General features: G+C 43.9%; 1 protein-coding gene across 42 annotated transcripts in view; it reads left to right on the top strand.

The window, feature by feature from the left end:
• The window catches only part of NRXN3 (neurexin 3), a 2,596,979-nt gene that overhangs the window by 879,153 nt on the left and 1,697,814 nt on the right, over positions 1 to 20,012 (top strand). For all 42 annotated transcript variants that reach the window (XR_011283789.1, XR_011283791.1, XR_011283790.1 and 39 more), the window contains one exon: positions 621 to 1,004. Coding sequence is in view for 38 of the 42 variants with exons in the window: in XM_069637907.1 (XP_069494008.1) it covers positions 621 to 1,004 (384 nt within the window). In the remaining 4 variants the exon portion in view is untranslated. The remainder of the gene's footprint in view (positions 1 to 620; positions 1,005 to 20,012) is intronic.

The following is a 20,012-nucleotide window of genomic DNA, read 5'->3' as shown; positions in this document are numbered from 1 at the left end:
CTCTATTGCAATGCGCCGGTCTTGGAATCAAGACCATGCTAAGCAAACACAGGTTCGAAACCCGGACCCGCGTGTGGGAAAAAAGTTTTATAAATAACCTACGCTGCCACAATTAAACTAGCGCTTCGATACCTACGGATTATGTGCGCTGTAAATAAATTCAAAACATAAAGATGTTAATGTCTTCGTATTCCTGGAAATATTTTTTTTTATTTAACACATTTTTATTGTTGTATGGTTTCAATGGAAACCTTTTTAAAAACTCACACCTGCTCTGAATGTGGAGCCAGTTTGGCCATCGATAAATGGTAGATGGCCGTAGATGGTTAATCACTCCCGCTCTCCTTCTATTTCCAGCCTTTGCCTAGGCCAGCGACTGATAAAGGAATTGATATCTGTTGTTCATTCATTGGCCTGTTCCAATTGTAGGTCTTGTCGGTTAGTTCTTGGTCGGTAATCCAGCTCCTTCCAGCCTACATTACGGTCCTTCTGAAAATGTTATTAGGTGTTCAGACATGTCCTTCAGTAACATACAAATGCTGGATTCTGAATTATTCCACTGTGGATAGACCAGAGTGAACCAGACAACTCTTTAAACTCCATCTTTTCTGTCATTGTAGGTACCATCTCGGTGAACAGCAAGCGCACCCCGTTCATGGCCAGCGGGGAGAGTGAGATATTAGACTTGGAAGGGGACATGTATCTCGGTGGCCTTCCTGAGGACCGCGGGGCCCTGATCCTCCCCACAGAGCTGTGGACTGCCATGCTCAACTATGGCTACGTCGGCTGCATCCGGGACCTCTTCATCGATGGCCGCAGCAAGAACATCCGGCAGCTGGCAGAGGCGCAGAACGCCGCTGGCGTGAAGTCCTCCTGCTCGCGGCTCAGCTCCAAGCAGTGCGACAGCTACCCGTGCAAGAACAACGCCGTCTGCAAGGATGGCTGGAACCGCTTTGTCTGCGACTGCACTGGCACCGGCTTTTGGGGCAGAACATGCGAACGGGGTAAGTTTGCGTCCTGGGCGTGGAAGAAGTACTGTGTAGCTTGCATATTGAGTCGCTGCTTCTGAAATTACAGGCCGGTATATCCGTGCACTTATCTGTTCTGTTATATTAACTACCAGCAGATCCGAGTCTTGTCTATAATATAAAGTGCAAGGGCTTTCAAGCCACTGCAGGCGTGGACCAGGAGCTGAAGTGCTGCTGAAGTGCTGTCCATAAGGGTGATTGCATTCTAGGCAGCTCTTTAATTCAGGATGTCTGATGATACTGACAAAATTCCGAAACATGACAGATAAATGTACAGCTTGTAGCTGTAAATGGCCTGGTGGTGATATGTATTTATCTAGTATAATCACATATTTATCTACAAATTGCTGACACATTAAATTGGTTTCTATGTCGTTATAATGCACCTGTAACAGTTCAGGAACTACCGGGCGACACACATTATCTGTTTAGCAGCAAATGTGTGCCAGTGTGTGATATACTGTGTGCTGTGGTATTAGACGGTGATCATCTAACAGTGAATGTGCTTTGCTATTAGATCTGAGTATGCGAGACCACTCAGGTTTGAGACGCACTTAATTTATAACAGTACGTTTCCGTGCCAGTGCTGCACATACTGGTCATGTGATGTGCCTGCCAGCGTGTGTCAGTGTTAGCTATACTACATAGACACATTTCCAACAGGGTTGACTAGGCCTGTAGATTTCCAAAGGAGATGCATTGCATTGCATTAGTTGTCATTTTTTAATTATAAAGCCAATTTTGGTTCTCCAAGTCTGGCTGACCCAAAGCACTGCGAGTAATTTTGAGCTGTTAGCAGTGATTTCACTCTGAATGATAAACTCCTTGATGGGCAAACTTGAATATATGCTTGATATTTACAAAAGTTTTATGTTAGGGTGAGTTTTTTTTTTTTAAACAAAAAAAGAAAGAAAAAAGGAAACACATAGCAAACCCAGCATGATTTACATTTTTTGCGATTAATACAACTCTCACAGACATATTTGACATATATAAAGCTCTTTGGTCATTCTTATCTTCCCAAAATGCTCTTAAATATGCAAAACTGCCCAAACCTCATTGGTTCTATTGGTGCCACTTCACATTGTCATTGGAGTTCGTTCTAATCAATGCACACATACACTGAGGAAAGCAATCACTTTCATATTCAAGTACTCAACACGCATTCTTTAAACTGTTGCAAAAATGAGGGTTTTCCCTTCAGAAAAGTAAAGGTTAAAAAGGATGCATTATTTTACAATTTTAAACGCATGCCTATGCATAAATCAAGCACAGAGTTTCCACAGATTATAAATCAATTTGAGGGTTGGACTGGTTATTCTGCTGTGTTTGAGTGAGATTGTTAGAGGTGACTAGGCCCAGATGGAAGTTGGAGTTGCGTGCGATTCACCCTAACTGGAAAATTGGGATGAGCAGAAAATGAAACGAGGTGCACACTAGCGATTCACTGGCAATGAAGACTTGGAAAGTAGCGTCTGTCTAATGGACATTCTAACTGCAGTCTTAAGCACAGCGTGCCCTCTGAAGTAGGAGGCTATGGCAAACGTATGCGCTGCTTTCAGCTGGGTGACTACCTTTCGGCAGAGGGCCAGCTGCACAACCTCCACCTCCCAGTGGGAAGAAAAGAAGCGGTGTGAAGTACAGCTGGTGCTATCACCGGCTGAGGAGTGACTGCACTAGTGCAGAGATAGTGCCTGCATGGTTGCCTACCAATTTAAGCAGGGGTCAAGTCCTAAAATAAAAGTGAGGGGACTCATTAACATACCAATTCAATGTGGCATCACCAGAAATTAGCATATGAAGGTGCCCTCTGAAAAAAGTGGTGGGACTCCTGAAAAAACTGGTAGGACTCCGTCCACCCACGTGTACCATGGACTTGAGGGCTGACTTTAAGATGCTGCATTTGCGAGCTGATGGGAGCAGGAGTATAATTCGCTGAGCCTGTGAGTGTCTTTTCCTGCCCAAGTGTCAATTTCAAAAGAGGATGTATAATCTACAGAGAAATAACTCACAGATGGCAAAGTCTCCGCTTCTGGAACTCTCTCCTCCACGATGGAATTGCTTGACCGACCTCTGAGAGCTGTGGCTAACTTCAACTTTTCTACTAGCGTTGAGGAGCTTAGTTAGTGTGCTTGCTCCAGAATCAGACTATTTCCCCAGTAAAACCATCAATCCAGATCCATTGGGAGCACTTGCGGAGACTGATTAATTTCACTCAACCCAAATCAGATACTGCTTTCTCCCTGGCCCATCCTGGTTGTTCTACCTCATGATCACACATTTTATTTTCACTTGATAACTCTCAAACTAATCTTTCCCCAAGTAAGTATTCACCAGCTCTTGCAGTGCCTTGAGTTGTCATTGTCCGCAGCCCCGAGAAAAAAAATTCACACCAGTCCTGGTGACACAAATTCTTCTGCGATTTCTGGGTGCAAAGCGGATGCTCTGGGCATAATAAGACCCAACCGTGAAACTGCAGGGGACTCCTGCTGTCCGGTCATGGAGCAGATATTGCATTTGAGTACGCCAGTTGCACTTGATCAATCTAACTTTTTGTCTCTGCTTCACAAAACTCACGATTGCAATGAAATAATTCTGAAGACATTGATCAAATTGAATTCATTGACAAAGTTAGAACTGATTTCTAAATAAGGCATTGTCTATGATATGGATATTGCTGAATGCAACCCATTTTTTGTCTATGGGCTAAGGTTTGTTTCCTTATAACAAAAAACAAACTCAGAAATCTTGTCTCAGAATCCCAATGAAAGAATCCAATGACAAAGTGGAGCCAAATTTTGACCAGATCTGAACTTAAAAATTAAAAGGTTAGTGGCGAGTGCAAATTTTGAACCATGCTTTACATTAGAGGCTGCCAGCCATGCTTAACATCTTCGATAAGAATGTGTTTAGAGTGTTCTCATATAATAACTGTTGGCGTAATCATTTATTTAGACATTGCACTCAATTTTTTGATTATTAAGATTTTTAATACATTCTTTTCCAGGAGGTATGGCTCCCAAATACTCCATTTTTTGATTGATAGACTTTATTTTTGCAGCATGCCCGTAAGACACCCCTAAGTCGCTCTTCCGACGGCCTTATAATTTGAAGTTAAAAATGACCATAGTGTCTCCTTGGCATGTTGGCATGATAGAAATCCTGGCCTTATAGATGTAAACTTTCTTTAAAGACCTGCTTTCTGTGGTTTAAAGATGTATTAATAATTAAAGTCTCTTCTGATTTGACCTGCTCTTCTTTGCATGATGTCCTTTTGCTGACGATTATTGAGATCTGATCAGCTTGTTTCAAATTTCTGCTTTGGAACATGTTGTTTTATCCGATGACCTTAATTACGTTTGCCCGGATCTTGAGTTGGGCCATCAATCTGCTTCATTCTCAACCCGAACTACCAATAAAGCATTATTGCCTCAAGGCGTAAATTGGGACGATGCTATGCAGACTTGAGGTGGGTCTGGCCAAGTTGAATGGCAACATTACAGGAAACCTTCCTTCTATGCCAACCTGGAAGTGTGACCCTTATTCGTCAAGTATTGATTATGTATTTATTTCAACATCGCAGCACAAGTATTGTCTTTTGTTCAAGGCACTTTTTACACACTAGAGCGATCATGCCGATTTGGTGACTGTTTTGGGGCATTATGTCTTACACATCGAACGGATGGTTGGGCCGCAACTCCTGCATGAGGAGGCTTCCGCCAAATGTCTAATTTGGAAGTTTTGAATTACTAAAAAAATTCTATAAGGTTATGAATATTTATCATGCTGCAATCAATACCCACATTTTTTACTTTTGTTTTAAATCACCAGCTAGATTTAATAGCTTCTTTTTAAGACTTATGATTTTTGCAGAAAATCAAAATAATTGTGCTATAACACTACCTCGTCACAAACATATTTTCGATGATGAAATGTGAATGGTTACTCGAACTCCAGTAAATCTCCCAAACCTATAGAAGCAATGGATCAATGCACATCCCTAAAACTGATTTTAAGGAAATTGCCCATAAGGGATTAAACATCAGCTATTGCAAAAGGACAGAGAAATTATATCATTAGTACTGGAAGATTTTATTTAAAAAAATGAATTTGCCTTCTCTTCTGAATAGTACATCTAAATGGGAGTTCGATTCCGATTATTCTAAGATCCTAAATATTATGAAAAGCTCGAAGAACTCTAAGGGAGCAGACACCTGAGTACTTCCCTAAATTCGCTGCTGGTTTCACATTGACAACAAGGAGCAAGGCTTGAAGTTTCTCCATCTGTCCGAGTCGCTTGCATCAATCTCTCTGCAGGTTTTGACTCCGTCAATCAGGCACGTTTGTGTCACAAGTTAAATAACTGGGGTGTCCAAATTCATTGTTGGGAATTGTGAACACATTTTATTCTAATAACTGGATTAAAAAAGAAATGAGGGTTCCAAAATTGACACTTTTAAATGCCACCATCGTCTATGTCTTAGCCCCTTTGTAGCTGGGCCAATTAGGTGGCACTTTAGCGCCACCTAAAAGCCGAAACTATTGCATTAGAGTACAGATAGGGAGAAATGGCATATGAGAAGGGACACGGCTTGAAGGTGTTATTTGGTTATTTGCCCATCCACTGACTGCCTATGGCCATGCTATTTCCTATGGCCATTCCCACCCAGTTCCCGCACCTCCCCGCTCAAAACACATTCTAATGGAAACTCTTTCAGCTCGCTTTATTCAAGCCTTACCATCAAACTGTGCCCTTGAAGTGCCTTCTAGTGATTTTTCAAAACAGTCTTCTGAGAGTGAATGACTTAACTGGAGCTCTAAATGGACTACTGGTGTAATAAACATGTATTAACCAGGTCTGCCTTCCGCCACTCGCTTTATAAGCACTGTGGGTGTCCTTTACGGAAGTCCTGTTAAAAACGAACATTGGCAAAGCCAACAGTTTTGGCTTGCGTTTAAGTTTTAGGCATTTGCCAGGCACACCTATTAGATGCCCAGGTACTCACACCTTTTTCCACTTGCTACCGTAGTCAATACCACTACGGCAGTGCCTGGCAAGTGCATTTTGCCTGCCCACACGAAAGCCCAAACTGTTGGCATTGCCAATGCGTGTTAATTTAACCTTCATATCTCGGACTTAAATGTAGGATTCCTTGTAGAAAGCTGATTTCAGGCCAAGAAGCAGAGATTGTGGCACTTGCACCTATTATCCGCACCAGGAGCGACAGCGTGATCTGAACGTGTAGGTTTCCCAATAGGAAGTGACGTCATTTTTCCATGAGAATATGTTTGAACTGACTTCCTACACATGACATGTAGGAGCAGGAACCCAGAAACCTAGATCCGCTCGCTTTTGTCATCTATGGTAAAATCGTGCAACAGTGAAACTTTGGTTCATATTTTGTTGTCCTGTATTAAATTGGAAGGCCTAAGGGATTGATATGCTACTAGACTTGTGCAAAACGCAAGACTCTTGTTTTCCCCAGGGTTCTGGTCTCGTAGATTACGGGGGAATTCACTCTCATTGACATTGGTGTAAAGTAGATTTTAAAATTGTCTTCGCTACGGATGACATTTTGCTTTCTTATTTATGCTTTGAATCCCTGTTTTTTTCTTAAATATTTGTTTTCTCTAAGGTTTTATTAGATCATAAACCTTAAGGCACTCCAGCACTTACAACGCCTAGTAGGTTCGTCTTTTACCCTCCATAGTACTCCTTCTTTTCTACCCCCTTCTTCCCTCCCTGTTGCCCTGTGGGCGCTTTGAAACGCAATGTACTTGTTGTATAAGTGCCTAAGAAATGCACAGTAAATACATAAATAAATAAATAAATAAAACGAAGATTAATAGGATAAGGGCCAACATGTCCCAGCTGATTTTTCTCTTCTGTGATAGCTCAGAAGGATAAGCAGGCATTGGTAAAAGCCAACAGCCTTGGATTTTGCGGGAGAGAACTCTCTCGGGCCTGCAGGCCCTGTACCAGGGCCAAGGCAGAGGGAACAGGAGTGGGGGCCTGTATGGCTGATGGTCCACTGCCACAGAGGAGGAGTCCACTTTCCCTACAGACGCAAAGCCATGCCCAATACCTTCTAGCTTTTAGCATGCACTGTCTCTTGCATGCCACATGTTATATAGCTGTACCAATATCCTCGCCCCGCCACTCTGCTTGGCTCCAAAGTACCATAGTGGAGGCAAAACTAATAGTGGCTCGAAAACGCTATGTATCAAGGAAAGGTAGTGGTGGCGCTAAAATGCCAGCTCCACCCCAGAGATGTTTTGTGCCTCCACAGTGTCTACTCTGTCTCTATACCAATGTTCTTCAAGCTGCGACTCTCCAGATGTTTTGGACTACGATATCCGTGATCACACAACATTTATTATGCTGACATTGGCTCGTGACGGATGATAGGAGTTGTGGTCTAAAATATCTGCTGTGCCACATGTTGCAGACTTCTTTTTTTATACCAATAATCTTACCTCACAAGATAGTGCCACCTTTGAGTCAAAATCCAAAGCAATTTCAATTGTGTGAAATTGATGCACTGGTTCCCATTCATCGGTTTTTATTTATTTATTTAATATAGCATCGGCCACACAGGCTTTGTATATACAAAAATACAATACAAACATTTGCACATAAAAATCATTACAAAATGTTCAGTACTTTGTCACAATTAGTTTCATAGAAAAGGGAATACATTTACTCTCTCAAAAAAGTAACAACTTTCAATTAATAATACAAAACACTTAAGATAGTAAAACCTCTAAAACTTCAGTGCAAATAATAAAATGTATTGTCAGACTAAAATGTTAATGATTTCCACAATCTATCAATAAAATAAAAACCTAATAAAATATCAGGTTAATATCACAACCATTTAAAAACATAGCCCAAATGGATGTCAAGTCTTGCATATTGACATTATTATTATACAATTTCAGGTAACTGGCTCGCAGGCCCGCTAGACTTTCACAGCATAATAATAAATGCTGGATGGTTTCCATTTCATCTGTTCCTCGTAGCCTACATTGCCGATCACAGCGTGCTATACCTAATTAGGCACCTTGGGTCATCAATGCCACACTTCAGACATGTACACCCCCTTCACCTACCTCCTCTCCCCTCCCCCTCTCTTCCCCTCCTTTTGAGTAAATTGTTCTGCATACTGTACCACTGGTTTGTTTCATGTTTGTAAATTATGCTTTTTTCATTATTGTACCTGTTGTTATTCTGTAAAGCGCTTTGGAGTAAAGCGCTATATAAACTCAATAAACATAAATATAAACTTATGTTAAACTTTAAAGTATTGTTTAACAATTGCACTTTTGGGGTATGCCGTAATGTAAGATGGTTTATTTTCCCGGTGAGAGATGTATCCACAGAAATCAGAACTATGATTTCCAGATAAGTTAACACAATTTTGTTCTTTACTAAGTTCTAACATGTTGGCTTTCAAACGTGACTTAATTGCATACACTGCACTATCAGAGGAGTAGCCACAGCAGCCTTCTTGGCATTTTAAACATAAGGTCAGCACGTTTCCCAAGGTGCCCATTTTGTAGAAATTATCAATTAAACAAAAGGCATCCACAAAGCTACCTTTTTTAGTTATTTCAGTGTTGCATGAGCCGATTGTCCTGATAAGGAGGAGCCAGGAATATATGTATGTTGTGAAGATTCTGTTTCTCCCCGTTTTCCAAGATAAAAAGTTTCCTCTGCTTTTGCTTTTCTTGTGGGCCACCTGTAACTTGTCAATATCCTCTTCGTGCGTATTGTACTGTTCTTGGAGGTGTGATGTGCGAAAAGTACATTGCTACTATGCCAACCTTTGATGCAGCTGGTTGGTAGAGCGCCTCCTTCAAAGCACCCTGATCTTCTAAGCGCAGGAGTCCCGGACATTCCCTTGTTTTACACAGTTCCTGCAGGTGCAGTATCCGGGCAGTGCAATCCCTCGTGTTAGACAGATTTGACAGGTGCAGGCTTGGGTGTAGGACATGGTGGGGGCGCAGGGGGGACAAATCCCCCCACAATTGTAAGTGGGGGGATGTAATGTCATTTATCCCCCACAGAATATGTTTGGTGGGTCGCACAGGGATATGTTTCTGAAGTGGTGGGAGGGGCTTTTTACTATGTAAGAAGCCCTCTCCCTCAACCCCAAAGCATGGGGGCAATACCCTGGGGGCAGATGGCTGATCATCTGCCCCCAGGGAAGGAGGCAAACAAAATAAAAATATATTTTTTAAACATAGTTTTGGGTGGGTGCGGGTGGGGCCACTAGCCACCAGGGATTTTTACAAGGGGGTGGCCCTCTCCTCCCACCCTAAGTGGAGGGGGGCACTGTATGTAGCCCTCCTTGGGGGCAGATTTCTGCCCCTAGGAAGGGGTACATGGCATGCACCTCGTCCATTGGTGTGGGGGGAGAGGCCACTGTAAATATTGGCAGAACCACCCCCCCAAGATTGGGGCAGTATGTTTTGACCCCCCTGGGGGCAGATGGCCACACACGCATGTGCCCATTTGCCCCTAGAGAAGGGGGAAAAACAAACAAAAATAATTATTATAACTTGTTTTGGGTGGATGTGGGGGGCCACTGAACCACCATGGATGTTATTAGTGGAAAGGGGTGGCCTTCTCCCCCCCCACCCCAAATGGATGGGGGCATCTCATGTAGCCCTCCCTGGGGGCAGTTTGCTAGATTGGGGTTATCAGTGGGTTAGCCTTATCACTTTGCGCCCAAGTAGGTGCACCCACACATATGAGGTACAGTTTTCGTCAGGATACCTGGGGGAACGCGGGAAGGTAGGACATCTGTTGTTGGTGGTGTGTTTCGGTGGGTGGGCAGAGGGAAATGTCTCTGAAATTTGGTGGAAAAAAACACAATTTTCAGTCATTTCACTCTGGACACCCACCGAAACACGCCGCCAACACGTCCTACCATCCTGCGTTTCCACACGTGTCCCAACGAAAACGGTACCTCACATGTGTGAGTGCACCTACCCGGGCGCGAAGGGAAAAGGCTAACCCACTGGTAACACCAAGCCTTTCGGCAGAGCAGATTTTGCTCATGTGGACAACATACAGATTTGGGCCTAGGGTCTCGAAGCCACCAAGGAAAACAGGGAACCTCATGCATTTCCGAAAAGAGGACACCTGTGAGAATCCACAGAGGTCTGACTTGCGTGAATCGCCCCAGAATTTATTACCCACAATCCCTGGCAAAGTCCAAAACGTTACAACCACCTTCATTTGGGGAAAAAAGGGGCCACATTTGGCCGAGATATCTTATTTAACAAAAAAGTTACAAGGGGTTGAATGGTGACATACCGAAATCACCAAATAAGGCCTTGGCAGAAATACCCATGGCAGTTAAGGGGTTAAGACAGTAAAGCCCCAGAAGAGATATCATTTGTAAGGTAGCTCAGTGAGTTAATGCTCCAAATGCAGATTGTGCACAGGAATATGTAACACCTGTGTTCAGAACCTGCCTTAATCTTCCGGTGGGATAATCTGCGGAGTGAATGCATTCAGCTTCCGATGCAACACAGCATTTTCCAGGTCAATTGGTTCAGAAAAAGTGGTGGAAAACACTATTACTGTCGCTTTTTCTAATTGGCCGGATTTTCGTGCATTTTCTGGGTGGAGTTCGGGAGCCGAGTGGACACACCAGGACCCCCTGTATTTCCCGCTCCACCAGACAAATGCAGCCTTACTGCCAGCATGGATTCTCATGCTGGCAATAAGGAAAGGAATTTCTCTGGGAGCTCCTTGGAAATTAAACCTGGTAAAAGCGGGCAGAGTCCAGTGGAAGCCATTGTCAATTCCGCCAGCAATCGCTAATTGTGGGAGGTATTTACACTCTTCCAGAGTGGAAAAGCAATGTGATTTCACCTGCCTTTTACGCTAAAATCTTCAATTTTGTGACAGAAAAGTAAAAACTTGCGCCAATGGAAGTGGTCCACTCCATGCACTTTACTTTGCGCCTTGATGCTTGTGGGTTTTGCGTGATGCTACACATGTAATAAATAAATAAATACATTTAACCTGACCCCAGATAAATGGCAATTCATGATCAGAATGAGTGAGCATGGCATGGCACTGGTAAGAGGGTGTCCTGTGCTTCTTGAGTGTGTTGGCAAATGCCCTTAATTGCCCTTAATTAAACAGGTGCTTAAACCCATCAGTGTGGATTGCGCAATAATAATTCGACAGAGGCATTTCAAATGGCCAATTTAGCTCTTTGGGTGACATTGTCAAAGTGGGAGAATGTTGCCCAGAATGTGCCACTTTCTCTGCGGAGTGCCCCCCCTGAAGAAGTGTGAAAAACCCACAAGGGCTCCGTGCCCTAGTCTTTCTGTGTGTGTCTTCCCCACAGGGCGACAGATGCGGACTCAGACATGGGTAAGTCTCAGGTGGCAAGCCTTGTACCCTAGTTGATGTGGCAAAGGATTACAGACTTCCGAGGCTGATAACATTGGTAGCATTGAGTTACATGCCATCTGACAGGTATGTGTGATAAAGTTGCACAGCAGTGATGTTAGTGGGCTAAAGCAGGAGGCAATGTCTGCCCACCCTCAAAGGGTACGTATGAACAAAAGTAATAGGCCCCTTCCCCATCGTGGCTGTAAGGGCCAGGCTCCAAATCAGGGCAAGAATGCCCTCCATTCATCCATGCTCACGAGTAGGGTACCCCTCGTGCTCCAGGAACCCTGTTGAGCAACCTTTGTGCTTTCCAGGTGATACTAACATTATTTAAAGCCAGAAGTCTAAGAGGTAATTGCTTAATTGCAGCTGGAAATTAGCTCCTGGTGTGATCAAAATGTCTTAACCAAGTGTGACATCATCCCCTTCATTTATAAGCAATATGTGTGCTCTCGCGTTTCTTCATCCACTGAACTACTGTTAGAAACAAAGGCAAGAGTTGTGCCTCTTGTGTAGGCATTAGGAAGGCAGCTGCCAGCCTCTGGCATAATATACCCATGTTCTTCCAATATGGGCTAGCTGTTGCCGTCTTATGGCCAGGTAGAACCATTATGGCAGTGACTGGCAAATGCCTTTCTCCGGCAGACAGTAAAGCGGAAATAAGAGGCCAATTCAAGACACGGAACATATAGCAGTTAAGACAGACTGCAGCTGCCTTTGCTGTGTTAGAGAGAATATGTTGAGTGTTCAAGCAAGGAGGTATGTATTAAGCAAGCAGTGAGACAAGGGAGAGGCAAAGAAAGGCCAGAGGGGCTCTTTGAATAGTTTAACATGGCAGAGGACCCATGCTCTGCCGTCCTAGTAATATATAAGAGAATCAAATAGATCAGGCTTTGCAGCAAATGTTAAACGAGAAAGGAACAGAGTCCAGCTCTGTATTCAGAATAACAAAGGCAAAGAAAGGCTAGGCTCTGAAGCCAGCATGAGATGGAATAAGAGGGACCAAACCCATTGTGAGAGCCTGGCCAAGCCCCCCGAGGGAGGGGGGGTGGCCAGAGGGGCAGCGCCCCTATGTGGGCTGCCCCTCTGGCCACCCCCCTGGGTCCACATACACCCCACTTACTAGGCATCCCCCGGGTCTGACGCATCTGGCCACGGACCTGGGGAGTGCTTATAAGTGGGTGGGCTTGCCATTGCTCATCCTCCTTGTTTGCTGTACCCCCCGCCCCCGGAGGAGAGGCAAAGCATCACCATCACCCACCTGGTCCCTCTACTCCAATAACGGGGCTTACTCAGAGGTACAAGCAAGATTTCCTCTTTCTTCGAAACTGCCATCCTTCCATTCCAAGAGACGTACACGTCTCCTTGCCCTACACAAAAAAGTAGCAACTTGCAGTTGGTAGAAAAAGCTGCAACTCCTTTATTTGGCAGGAATCCACTTACAGGTGAACTGCCTCTTAATGAGCTGGCGTCCTAGCTGTGGCACACTGGAAGTAATTGTTATTTCCTCTCTTACCATGAGCTCATAGTCAGATGACAAATCCAGAAATGCAACATATAAGGACATGTTCTTTGTTGCTGCATCTTTAATTTTATTCTGTTTTCTTTTCTTCTTTTCTCTTGTTTTATACAGTTATATTTGCAATTTAATATGTACTGCTATTTTAATTTTAATGTTGTGAAAAGTCAAGTTCTTTGACTAAAACACAATAAATAAATTAAATAAATAAATAAAGCAAAGTCCCCAAGGTGTCCCCTGGCCCCCCCCCCCAGATTTTATGTGTCTCCTACGCCCCTGGGTGCAGGCTTCAGACAGCAGGGCAATCCCTCATGTTATGCAGATCTTACAGGTGCAGGCTCAAAGCTTAGACAGCAGAACAATCCCTCACGTTTCTGAGAGCATGGCAATCCCTCGTGTTATGCAGATCATGCAGGCTCTTGATGGTTCCCACTCACTTCGACCTCTGTGCAGGATTCAGATATCAGAGCAATCCCTCATGTTGCAGATCTTGCAGGCTTGGAAAGAGGCATGCCCCTCAGGTTACACAGATGTTTAAGGTTCTCCTGGCCTTAACAGCAGGGTTATCCCTCTAATCTCTCAAGCACAAACATCACTGCATTACCGCATTTCAGCCTTAAGGCCATTAATGGCCACACAATACAAATAGGCTACGAAATGAATTGGGAGTGTCAATGTGACTGAAAAGAGAAAATGGAACACTAGTGTTCACATGGCAAAGATTGTGTGGACTGAAGCTTTAAACAGCAGCGGTCCATCGGGGCACACTAGTGTCGCAAGCATGTGCATGTTTTATGCCCCAGGCGCTCATATCGAGTACACTTTTGGGCGCTACTAACGCTAGACCGAGGCACTATACTGTGAGAGTTCCGAGCTGCTTGAGCAATGAGACAACTTCTGGGCTGAAGCTTCATTTCCGGGTTGGTTTTGGCGAGGGCATTAGCCTGAGTCACCCCCGCTCCGTCCACGCGTTTAGGAGAACTGAATCTAGTCCTTTGTCTCTCCTGCTCACAGCTGTGCCCCATTTGTAAATAAGCAGCAAGGTTCACCGATTAGAATCAGGAGCGAGGTTTCTGACTCGAGCATCAAAACAGTTCACCCCACAAACCAATGCCTCATATGCTTCCTGTGAGTGTGGGAGAAACTGGAGGGATTTTGGGAACACTATCAGATCTTTACAAGCATCTATATGAAACGTTAATAGGTATTAAATCCTTGTAAAGTCTTATAAGTAGGATTTCTGTAAGATTTCAACATTCTGAGAAGACCATTACAAAATAATCTGTAAAACGTGTTTGTGGGGGATTGCTTGAAAGGGGTCTGATTTTAACACGTCCATGTTCCACTTCCACCCTGCACCGCCCCTCCTACCTTATCAGGGCAGGGTCATAGGGTTATGGTGCTGGTCCTTCACCCTTTCGATCAGCTGCAATGTCAGTTTCCCAGGTGATCCCGAATGTGTCACTTGCAATGCATTTTGGGAGAGAGGTTTGAGGATTCTGTCCAAGCAGACTTTAAATTATTGCTCTGATTTTCAGTCAACAGCATTTAAATATTTATTTTTGCATTAGTTACAACGCACAAAACCCTTGGGTATCAAGGCGCTAGTTACATTAAGGCAAAAAGAGGAAGGGGGGAGGGGTGGGGAGATGTAGTGGTGGGATGCAAGAGTCTTAAGGGGAGCAACGTTCGTTCAAGGAAGGTCTAGTAGGCCTGTTCTTTTTATTTATTTATTTTTGTGTTTTAAAATGATGACTGCCACGCCCTAAGCAAGCATTCTTCAGGCTGAGGCCTGAAACAGGGCAATAATTTCTGTGTCTCTAGTATTGTTACATTTCTAAAGTATCGATTTTAGGGCATTTGGGGGCAACATGTAATGAACAATGGTGACTGAATAAGGCACTCAAAGTTTCTGTCCAGATGTTTTGGACTATGGTTCCCATGATCCCTCACCATTGACCATGCTGTGGGAAGCTGATTGAAGTTGCAGTCCAAAACATCTGGCGGGTCTAAGGTTGCAGACTCCCTGTCTTAAAACATAACATAACAGGCATATTTTTGGAGTGCACGTTCACCACCAGAGGGGTATCTTGGAGTTATTGACCGACAACAGATGTTTATTGTTACCCAACTTAATAGTACTCTTTTTATCAACCTCGGAAGGATGAAGGGCTGATTGGACCTGCCGGGAATCGAACCTGTGACCATGTAGTCAAACATAGGCCCCTGCAGTGGATGCAGTTAGTATGCAGTGATTACATGGAATGCCAAAATAACTAATGCGATTACAACAAATACAAAACAACGAAAATGAAAATAACAAACTTGGGAAAAAACTTAAAATGGGGTTGTGAGTGTGAATAGTGGTTTTGGGGTTGGGAGAAAAGTATTAGGGAAAAAAAGGGGGGCTTTATGGGGGAACCCCCAAAAGCAACGAAAAAGGAATTCCTTACTTTGGTATTAGTTGTTTTGTATTAGTTGCAAATGCATTCGATTAAATCACATGTAACTGGATGCATTAGTCCGTTGAGCCACAGAACCAGTCTTAAGTTCACACGTCTTAGAAAATGGGTGTTTATAAGGGGTGAGGAGGAAGTATCCATCAGTGTACCAACAGCAGGGCTGTCACTCATAGCTGTGCACATTGCCCAGGTTCATTACTTAGGAAACAGAAATATCACACAGTCAGGCCTGTGTCTCAGTGGACTAATGCCTCCACTACAAGTGCCTGTGCTTGTCCTACTGTCACAGGTTCGAATCCCGGCAGGTCCACTCGGCCCTTTCGTCCTTCTGAGGTTGATAAAAAGGAGTACCATTAAGTTGGGTAACAACAAACATCTGTTCTCTGTCAATAGCGCCAAGATGCATGCCTGGAGGTCAACATGCACTCTTCAAATACACCTGTAACACATGTTACCGGTGTCTGAGGCAACAGTGAACTCCTAGTACCTAAACATGTGGAATTTGTTGTGTATTTGCAACGCTTAGACTCACATTTGTCTTGCACTGTAGCAGGTGTTCATTTTTCTCAACGCAAGCTCACTTTGAGAACAGCTGCTTGTGTTAGCACGCATGGACCGTTGAGCCCACGGCCTTGACAGCAGAGCTATGCTCATGTTCTCGTGAGTAAGTGAAGAAGGCACTAGTGCAGTGCCATGACAAGGAATGACATTAGCAGCTATCGCTCGGTTTTGTGTATATATATATATATATATATATATATATATATATATATATATATATATATATATATATATATATATATATCCTGTTGGCTTACCCAACAGAGGGAGGTCTTCGATCAGGGCAAGGTTTTGGACAGGGAGCCTGTGCTCTGTTTTTTGCCATACTATGCAGGCATAGGACGGGGAAGCTGGCTTTCATTCATTCTATGCACAGAAGGTTTCAGAGAAGGGCAGGTTACACCAATGTTACAGGCTCAAGTCATTCCCAGCTTTGCTATCTGTGCCGAATCTGGACTATTCGTACCTTGTCCCCAGAGGGGAGCCACCCTCTTTGAGGCGCGGCAGGTGATCCTATTGAGCAATTCCCTCCCTTGGGGTCTGGCAAGTGGGGCCTCATTGGGAGTGACTCTCCTCTTGGGGACCAGGACTCCCATTCTGATAAGGAACTCCCGGTCCAGAACATATATTTGCCTACATGGGAATCAGAGACTGTGGTTAATCCTGTTTTGGATTCACAGACTAATGACATTTCTTAAACCTATATGGCTTCGGGTAATGCTGGATCTCAACTGAACTCGACGGTCAAAGAGGAATGACACACCCCTTTGGTTTCTGACGTGTATGAATCCACAAGGAACTTTGAATCAGGAAGGAAGAATCCTACGCAGAGGAGAGCCTCTGACGGAGAGATATCCTGGAGGGCCGGAGCAACGCTATACCGCGTAGCCAGCAGCAGCACATAGAGCGATCAAGATGCTCACCAGACACCAGAAAGCTGGCATATTGACAAGAAAAGAGGCCTGGGTGAAGGAGATGGTAAGGCAACCATCTGAGTTGGTGGTGCGACCACATGAAGCCGTGGTGGGCCTGGGGCCGTTAACCGATGCCAAGACCAGACTGCAAATCCTGAGCATGAAATCCCGAGCTCCGCACAAGAAGTGTATTAGCTGCTGAGCAGTGGAAAGGAAGCTCATGCTCCCAAAGAAGTAATGTCTTTGAGTGGGATGAATAGAGACATTAAGGGTTGGGAAAGCCACAAAGGTTACGTGGGCTGTGTAAACCAGAGCGGGCAGATGCCCTATGTAGGTCAAGCTGAAACAAGTATATCGAGAGTCAGAGGGCTTTGGAGAGCCCCGCGAAACCAACAAACTTTAACATTTGAGGCTGGGAAAGCCACAAGTGTTAAGGGAGCAGCAAAAACCGGAAAACAGGCAGACGGCCTACCGATATCAAGATAAAGTAAACCTGTCAGATGGCCAGCGGACTTTGTGAAGTCCAAGAGCCACAAACTATAACTAACATATCTGAAGATAGAGGAAATCTGGAGGGTTCCAGTGCTTAAGTATAAAACAAAAACATTGTACAGAACCAAGAGGCAGTGCGAAGGGTGCTCACCATTATGCCGGATGAATGAGAAATCGAGAATGAATCATAACAGATGTTAAAGGACAGACTCTATTACGGATTCAAACGTGGAGATGTGGAATATCAGGTAGTTATACACGTAATCGGACTACCTTGGACAAGGCAATACAGATTTAACTGTGGTGATAAGCTGTATGCCACACATATGATCCCTCATTTTGAGCACACAGAACTGACAACTTCAATTGGAAAAACGAATGAAACACTTGACAAGTGTCACTGACCAACTACACATATTCGGAAGCAATAATTTGCAGATTTACTATAGTGTGCCTTGAAAAAGACCAAAGATGGTCGAAACACTTTTTGGCATTCACAGTATTGACCAATGAATGAAATATTCGAAGACATTGAGAATTATCGTATTAATTGTAGATTGACATTTAGACAATCCCAGTGTCAATCATTAACCCAATGGGGTCACCATCAGCATTTTGAATTTACTGTGTTTTGACAAGCGCATGTTCTTGGAACATATTCATATCCTGTACAGAACCAAGATGAAATTGGTGGAATTGTATTAGGAAAACAGTTTCTTCCTGGAGAGAAAGAATTGTAAAGAATTGAGATTTGACCTACAGAACCCACAGAGAAGTTGTGACCTGTGTTTTGTGACATTGATTAACTTATAAAACCTATGGCTCTGGCCTCCTTTTTGTTAAGTTTTCCTAAGTTCCAGGGCCAGTTAGCTGAATAGAATTTGGACTAAGGACTATTCTTTGGACTTTGACGAGCACCCTTATTTTTAGTTGGTTGGGCAGGAAACTTCCCTCATAGCAGTAGGGTTAGATCGGCATTTTCTTTTCATTTGAATAAAACATCCAGTCAACATGCTAGTCCGAGTCCTTCTCCTGGTTCCCCCAGGTTACACATATTTTAACAATTGCAGTCTTAGTCATCAGAGAGGACTCTTCGAGTACTTGTAAGTCACAGGTGCAGGCTTTAGATTGGAAACCTAGCCCTTGTGCCAGATAGACACTTGAGACTTGGGCCTGTACACCTCTTACAGGCTCAGAGTGCAGAACGAATCGTTAGGCAATGCAGCGTATATTGGCTCTGAGCATAGGCATTGCACCAATGCATCATTTTAGACATCTTGTGTGGGCTCAACAGGCAGAGCCTTGTCCTAGGATATATAGCTCACAAAGACTCAGACAAAAGCCATCGGATCAGTGTATCAGGTTACACAGATCCCACAGGCTCGGAATGCTGACCTGTGCATGATACTCTCATGCTGGACTTCCTTTGCATGCATCTTGTACTAATGGTGGCCCTGGATCATGCTGTTCCTGGCTTGCAACATTATGTGTTACTACTGACTTCTGCAATTGTATTCACTCGCCCCTCTTGCTTCTCCACTCTTTTTGACTGCTTACTCTCGGTTCTCTCGTCTCCTCTCCCTTTCCTTATCTCTTCCCCTCCTCCCATTATTTACTTCTATGCACTTACTCAATCAGATTTTTCCCTGGACCTAGTATGATAGCAACCTCGTCTGTGTCCTCGCCCCTCCCCTTACTTGTCCCCCCTCCCCCTCCAGCACTATCTGAAATGTCATCAGGCCTGGTAAAATAGTCGCTTGTCTGTTTCCATTTCCCTCCCACTCACCCCCTCCCTTCCTTATCCATGTTTTAGCTCTTGCACTATCTGAAATGTCAGGCCGAGTAAGATAGTTAATTTCACATCCTTACTGTTCATGGCCTGTGAGAATGTCATTGTATTTTCCCTTGTTCCCTCCCTTTCCTTGAAGCGCTTTGAAACACATTGTGTATAGGTGCTATATAAATAAACTATCATATCATATTATATGCAATCTCAGATAATAGTTTTGAAGCAATGTTTCATGTTACATCAACCATGCAGGCTCAACAGGCCGGCCTGGGACTTGGGTGATGCCTCGCATATTGGCCTAGGCCAATAACATTATATCAGTTGATATGTATCATAGTGGCTATTTTAAGGGTTACAGCCAATATTGAATCGGGCCAAAGATGGTGGGAACCTCTCTCAGGATGTACAGATCTTGCACGCTACGAAAGGAGAGGTGTTCCTTGGGATTCGCACCTCCATATAGATTCAGATGCTAGGGATTGGAGCAGTGTCTTGCGTTACACAGAACCTACAGGCTTAAAAAAGGCCAATATTTTAGGTTGCCTCGCTCATATTGGCTCAGACTATAGACTGTGGAGGGTTATTGCAGGTTCAGCAGATTTTACAGGCTCAGAAATCAGGCCAATGACTTCGGATACACAGCTTATATTTTGTCGTGCAATAGACTTTTGGTCAATATCCCGGGTCCAACAGATGCTACAGGTCTAGACTGCAGAACTGTAGCCTATGACACATAGCTTATACAGTTCTCATCCTATAGACATTGGATCAGTGTTGCAGGCTGATCAGATAGCACAGGCTCAGAAAGCAGGCTAATTTCTTAGAAT

The sequence above is a fragment of the Ambystoma mexicanum genome, chromosome 14, assembly GCF_040938575.1.
Source record: "Ambystoma mexicanum isolate Mex_15411 chromosome 14, UKY_AmexF1_1, whole genome shotgun sequence".
NCBI classification, from domain to species: domain Eukaryota; kingdom Metazoa; phylum Chordata; class Amphibia; order Caudata; family Ambystomatidae; genus Ambystoma; species Ambystoma mexicanum.
Note: the sequence above shows the minus strand (reverse complement) of the source record. Positions and strands in the feature narration are given on the sequence as shown.